The sequence below is a fragment of the Cyprinodon variegatus genome, unplaced genomic scaffold (assembly GCF_000732505.1).
Source record: "Cyprinodon variegatus isolate N-32 unplaced genomic scaffold, C_variegatus-1.0 Scaffold592, whole genome shotgun sequence".
Taxonomy (NCBI): Eukaryota; Metazoa; Chordata; class Actinopteri; order Cyprinodontiformes; family Cyprinodontidae; genus Cyprinodon; species Cyprinodon variegatus.
Genome location: NW_015151045.1, coordinates 528,390 through 534,926, shown reverse-complemented (window position 1 = coordinate 534,926; position 6,537 = coordinate 528,390). Strand labels below are relative to the sequence as shown.

Genomic DNA, 6,537 nt, shown 5'->3' with positions numbered 1-6,537 from the left:
CTCCCTCTGTGATGTAGAGCTCTGTGTAGATCTGGTTCAGAAGGCTTGGACTCCCTGCTTTAGCAATTCCCTCAAATATGTGCTGAAACTTATTCTTTACATTTGTCTTTAGATTACTCTGGCAATTGACAGGAGAACCTACAATGAAAAATAAGAGCAGTTAGTTCTTCTCTAGTTAGAAGAAGATTACCTGCTATGGCTAAAAACATTACATTGAACTTTCTGGTTCCAAGGTTCCCTTCTTAACTTGAAGTTTAATTAACGGGTGTATTTCCTGTGACTTTCAACCATTCTGTGGGGGGATGGGGGGTTGGGTGTTCAGGACACCACAGTGACAGAGAAACAGTCCCTCCAGCGTGTCCTGGGTCTCCCTCTGGTCCTCCTCATGGTAGGACGTGCCAGAACATCTCACCAGGGAGGCGTCCAGGAGGCATCCTAACCAGATGCCGGAGGAACCTCAACTGGCTCCTCCTGGAGGAGCAGCGGCTCTACTCCTAGTCCTCCCTGGATGACTGAGCTCTGCATCCTTTATCTAAGGGAGAGCCCAGACACACTACGGAGAAAACTCATTTCTCATTCTTTCGGTCATGACCCAAAGCTCTTGACCATAGATAAGGGTAGAAACGTAGATCAAGAGCTTTGTGTTTTGGCTCAGTTCTCCCCTCACTACAACAGCCCGGTACAGCGCACTTCACAGTAGATGCTGCAAAAATCCGCCTGTCAATCTCCCGCTCCATCTTCCCCTTTTTTGGGAACAATACCCCAAGATACTTAAATTCCTCCACTAGGGGCAATACATCCTCCAACCCGGAGAATGTACTTTACCCTGTTCCCTTTTCCAGACCAGGGTGTCTGATTTGGAGGCACTGATCCTCATCCCGGTCGCTTCACACTCGGCTTTGAACTGCTCCAGTAAAAGCTGGAGATCACGCTTTGATGAAGCCAATAGAACCACATCTTCTGCAAATAGCAGAGACGCCATCCTAAAGCCACCAAAATGGATTCCCTCAACACATTGGCTGCGTCTAGAAATCAGTGATAAAAGGCAACCTTGGTGGAGTCCAACTCTCACTGGAAAACCAGTTCAACTTACTGCCGGCAATGCAGACCAGGGTCTGACACCGGTCATACAGAGACCCAACACTCCTTATTAAAAGGACCGGTACTCCATACTCCCAGAGTATCCAGATCCTCAGAAAAGACCTTACCAAGGAGGCTAGAGTGTGATTCCTCTGTAGTTGGAACACAACCTTCGGTCCCCCTTTTTAAATAGGAGGACCACCAACCCAGTCTGCCAATCCAAGGGAACTTCCACCGATGTCCACGCAATGTTGCACAGTCACGTTAACCAACACAGCTCTGCTTCCTCAATGGAAGACGTGTTGATGGAATTAAAGATGTCTTTTAGGTACCGACATTCAACGTCCCGAGTCGAGGTCAGCAGAACTCCGCCTCCACTATTACCAGTGTAGGTACTGCACTGCTTCCCCCTCCTGAGACGCTGGATTGTGGACCAAATGTGCTTAAAAGCCGTATGGAAGTCTTTCTCCATGGCCTCTCAGAACTCTTCCAATGCCTGAGTTTTTGCCTAAGCCACCAGTTGAGCCACCTGCCGCTTTGACTGCCGGTACATATCAGCTGCTTCTGGAGTCCCACAGGCAAATAAAGCCCGATAGGACTCCTTCTTAAGCTTGACAGCTTCCCTCACCGCTGGTGTCCACCAGCGTTTTAGAGGGTTGCTCTTGTGACATGCATCGACAACCTTGTGGCCGCAGCTCCGACTAGCTGCCTCAACAATAGAGGCACGGAACATGGTCAACTCAGGCTCAATGTCCCCCACCTCCCTAAGGAACGTGTTAGAAACTGTCGACAGATGACGACAGAGGCCATATTTCCGTACACTGAAAATAACCTTCCTCTTCAGTCGTGTTGTTGGGTTCTTATGTACTGTGATCTGCAGCCTCTTTAACTCAATTTAACCCCTGAGGTTTCCGGGTCGCACCAAGTTAGCAGAGTTATTTGCCTGTTCGGAAAGAACACCCATCAGTTGCTCCTTTTTTCGAGGCCATTTAACGCATAATTCTATTCACTTACCCTCTCCTCTCATACCACGCAGAGAAAGAAGATCTTTGTTGGATAAAAACAAAATCAATGCCGAGTTTAAAGACTTTGGGTCACCATTTCTTTTAGAGCTCATTGCTAAAATATGTCATAGGCGTGGTTTCCTGCTCCAGCACAGATGAGTTTAATTAAAAGCTGCCAGTTGTGCTAAAGTAGGAAAACCTCTAAAACCTGCAGGACGGTGGCATCCGAGGACCGACTTCAGGGATGCCTTTAATAGACTGTATTGGGTGGCTTACTGTTGTGCAGGCGATCAGCCAGATTCTCCTGCTTCATGTTCCTCAGAAAGTTGACAGCGATGTTTAGAAATTGCTCTCTGCTGCTCCTCCTCTGCTCCTCATCGTCACCCTTCCACTGACTCGCTAAGCCTTCAGGGTTATCTGGACTCAGGGACTTTTTAAACTTATTCAGTTCATCCTTAACGAAACCAATCACGTTTTCTTCAAGCTCCTGAAAAAACAAACCAAACAAAGGAAGACTGAGATTCTGGAGCCCAATATCAGATCCATGTTGGACGGATCCAAGGCCCTCTGGTCTGCAGGAACAGCTTTAGTTGTTTAGGTACAGACCATGAATATGGAGTCCAGCTGGGTTTGCTGCGGCTGGGCAGACGAAACACTGGGAACCTCTGGGTCCGCTCTGTGGAGGAACCAGGATGAATTAGCTGGTGTTCCAAGGTTTCAGAAAGTTCTGCTTGGTGGTCAGTCAACATTTCCTTTAGTCATGGATCTAGAGGTGTTTGCAGATCCCTGCAGTCCCTGTTTAAGCTGAATTTTGGCCTAGATGGACTGGAAGGTCCTCATAATATCCAAGACTCTTCATTTCTACCGATTTGTTAGAGACAATTAGAGATTACAGATAAAATACTTCCTACTTTCTCTCTCAGCTAAGTGTGAAACAGCTGCTTAATTAGGGAAAACTATGTGAGGTCATGCATGTTTCAGTCAATAATAAAATCATTATCAAATTTAGCTAAAACTAGAAAACTGACTGAAAAAAACACAATTTCACACTTTATGAGCCTCTTTTAGAACAAAAACTTATTGAAAAGAAAAAAAAAATCATTAAAATTAAACTTAAAACTGCTTTTAAGTGTATTTTATATGTATGAAACAGTTAAAACTCATGATTCTGCTTTTCTCGACCTTTTGGTTCCCAGTTCTGTTTTATTTCATGTTATTCTGTTTGTCAAGATTTATATAATTTTTGAGTTCTTAGTTTTAATCTATTGTTCTTTCAGCAATCCCTCTAATCCCTTTTCTGTATTTTATTTTCTAGTTTTAGTTGAAGTCATTCATTTTATTTCTTTTAGCTTTATTTCAGTTAGATCTTGTTTTCCCTTGTTACTCTCTGCTGCCCTCTAGTGTCCCTTTTTTTCCCCTTGGCTCCTTTTTAGTTGCTCCTGTCCACAGCTAGCCTGGTAAACTAGCCCCACCCACCAGCGGCCAAAATCATTTTTGCCTTCGAGTTTGGTCTAGCCTCCATCAATGCCCCAGAACTGGCAGACCAATCAGAACTCAGATGCGTTTTGAATTTCTGGATGCAAAGTGGGCGGGGTTTTGACGGCGTGACGACATGGCTGCACGGCGCTGGAGAAAGCACAACAGTAGCTTTCTATGGAGCGCTCTATTGAAGGTTAAAAGTTCTCTTTTCTGTTGCCATTGTTCAGCAAAATTATGTTTTAAGATCATTTGAGGAAACAATATTATACTTTAAAGCGTCACTATATGGTCCATGTACCAGTGGTGTTAAAAGTTCACATGTTTGTTACTTCAGTAGAAGTATAGATACTGCAGTTTAAAAACACTTCAAAAAGTACATCATCATATATTTCGAAATATTTCAAATTAAAACATTTTTATTTATTTTTTATGTCTTAATCAGGGTGGGCGGGGCGGCACCCTATTGGTCAGCCACCACTGATTAGAGCAGTGATGATTAATGAGGCATCTTGAAGCTGCGTTGATTCTGTCTCAGAATACTGACACCTGCTGGACATTTAAAGGCACTACAGGCAGCTGATTGGACAGACTGAACTGAATTGATTTGATGACCTACTACAATTATACCATTTCAGTTATTATAGGTTATATTCTATTATTTCATATCTATTTTCAAACTGAAAATATCTTTGATATTTTTAGATGCAGCCAATAAATAATGTAAACATATTTTTAGGGGAAAATGTGATTCAGGATCCTTGTGGACTAGGATTTAATTTTTTTTTTTTTTTTAAACGATAAGTACAGTAAAAACCTTAAATAAAGAAATTAACTTTAATTCAGATAAGTTGAGTGATGAAATTAAAATAAAAACGGAACGGCTGTATCGTTTCTATTCCTTTTAGGCTCCAAAATTCTGGATCATTTTACTGAAAAACTGCAAAAGATGAGACATTTTTTAAATTTTTATTTTTTTTTTAGCAGATGCATCATGTTGACAGATACGATTTTAAACCCAGTTTAGTGAGTCAGTCAGTTAGAAACGGCTCCTGGATCGGTCACAGTGTTTGGTTCTATGGGCTCCATGCATCGCTACTAATGGACCCATCATTAGGGTCGAGTTTTATGAATGGTATTTTATTCCATCACAGTCCAAGCTGACCAGTAGAAAAACGTTTCCTCAGACAGACAATCAGAAATCTTCCCTTCAGAGGAACCAGACATGTAAAGAACATTAATCAGTAATAAGAGATTTAAAAAGAATAACCTCTAAACAAAACATCCACTTCAACTCGTATCGTTCCTCACTTTGTCTTCCATCAGGGAAAGGAAGGAAAAACTCTTAAACCTTATGTGGCATCATCGGCTCCGCTTGTCAGGAAACAGGAAAAGCTCAACCTAATATTCTTTTTATACTTTTTTTTTTAAATAGCAGTGTATAGAACTATGGGTTGAACTTTTGCATTCAGATTTTAAATTAAAAAATTTGTTTTTTTTTAATTTGTGTTTTTCTTTCAAACGACGAATCTCTCGGTACTTTGCAGCTACTTCTGCATCTACTGAGGACAAACGTTGATGCAGCTGCTCTAAAGTCTGCAGATTCATTTAAAGCTTCTTTAACGGCTGATAAACAACTTTTTTTTTTTAAGTGGGAACCAGTTTTTATTCTAAAGCTGTAGAAATATTCATTTTTATTTCCCCTAAAAACACCAAATGAATCTAAGCGATGAAATAAAAACGATCTGAAAAAGGATTTTCCTTCTATCGGGTTTTAAATTTTAATTTGTTCTTGTGAGGTCACTTTATAAACTTTATTTGCTGCAAACTTAGAGAAAGAGATCCACCTATACAGGAACATAGAGTTGTAACGCATAGATTCTGACCAATCTTTCTGCTTCCAGCAGAACTTCAGGATGTTCAAAGCTTTTACGTTTGACCGTTTATGGATTGAAAGCGTTTGGAAGGAGCTCACCTCTTTGCAGAACCTCCATCTGCTTGGAAATTAATCAGTCGAGGATTTGACGTGTCGCTGCGACAGGAGACACCGATTGGTCCAGCTTCTGTTTTCTCCCTGTCAAACAAGAAGCAGGTTTGATGACGTCTGCTGATGGCAGCAGGAAGATCTGGACTCGGTTCTTCCAACCTTCATCCTAGAGAGACGGATTTTCTAAATAGAACTTCATTTAAAAGTAGTTTAAGACTTAATCCAGACTTTGACTAGGCCGATCAAAACCTTCAGTTTGCAAACTGATGTGTTCTTCAGCTGAAGGACAAACTGATGTTTGGATCTTCTACTCAGCTTAAAGGTGAACTAGAAAACAAATACTTATAGTTTCACATTTGCTGACATTTACAAAATAAAATACATGAATAAAAAGTTCCAGCATTTTATTGTTTATAGCGTAAAATAATCGCTAAGATAGCAGGCGACGGCGAATTCCTCAGTTTAGTCAGGAAGTCATTTTTCATAGCGAGTCAATATTTATTCATCTTACTGATGGAGTTTTTATCCTTTAACGAGGACCAATATGAAGCAGTCAGAGTCTGAGTGGATTTATTAATTCTCGCTGTTTTAATCATCGCTGATAAATGTTCTTTGATAAACATGTTCGCAAGAAGTTCATCTTTCAAAACATTTTACAGGTGGAAAAAATAAATTCTGATGGGTTCTGTGGTGGCTGGGTTCGGTCCAGTTGGGAGCAAGCTGCTCCGGCTGGGTGTGAAGGCTGGCCTATGGCAAGCCGCTTTGACATTTAGTAGAAGCGCTGTCCTGTTTATCTTTAAAATAAGATTCTTCCTCGTCAAAACTACGTCCCTACTAGCCATAAATGTTCATATAGATATCCTAAATTACATTTTTACAAAAAATTAATTTCAGGAACCCAAAAATATAATTGTACTAGAAAGAAATAGCTAGAACACGTTTATATGCTTGACTGAATATATATTTCAGATGTCTCAAATGCATTTCTTC

General features: G+C 41.0%; 1 protein-coding gene across 1 annotated transcript in view; it reads right to left on the bottom strand.

The window, feature by feature from the left end:
- The window catches only part of LOC107096019 (protein NLRC3-like), a 15,073-nt gene that overhangs the window by 6,716 nt on the left and 1,820 nt on the right, over positions 1-6,537 (bottom strand). The window contains exons 2-5 of the mRNA XM_015392465.1: positions 5,536-5,634; positions 2,691-2,760; positions 2,361-2,571; positions 2-138 (exon numbers count right to left, since the gene is read on the bottom strand). Coding sequence (XP_015247951.1) covers positions 2-138; positions 2,361-2,571; positions 2,691-2,760; positions 5,536-5,634 — 517 coding nt within the window. The remainder of the gene's footprint in view (position 1; positions 139-2,360; positions 2,572-2,690; positions 2,761-5,535; positions 5,635-6,537) is intronic.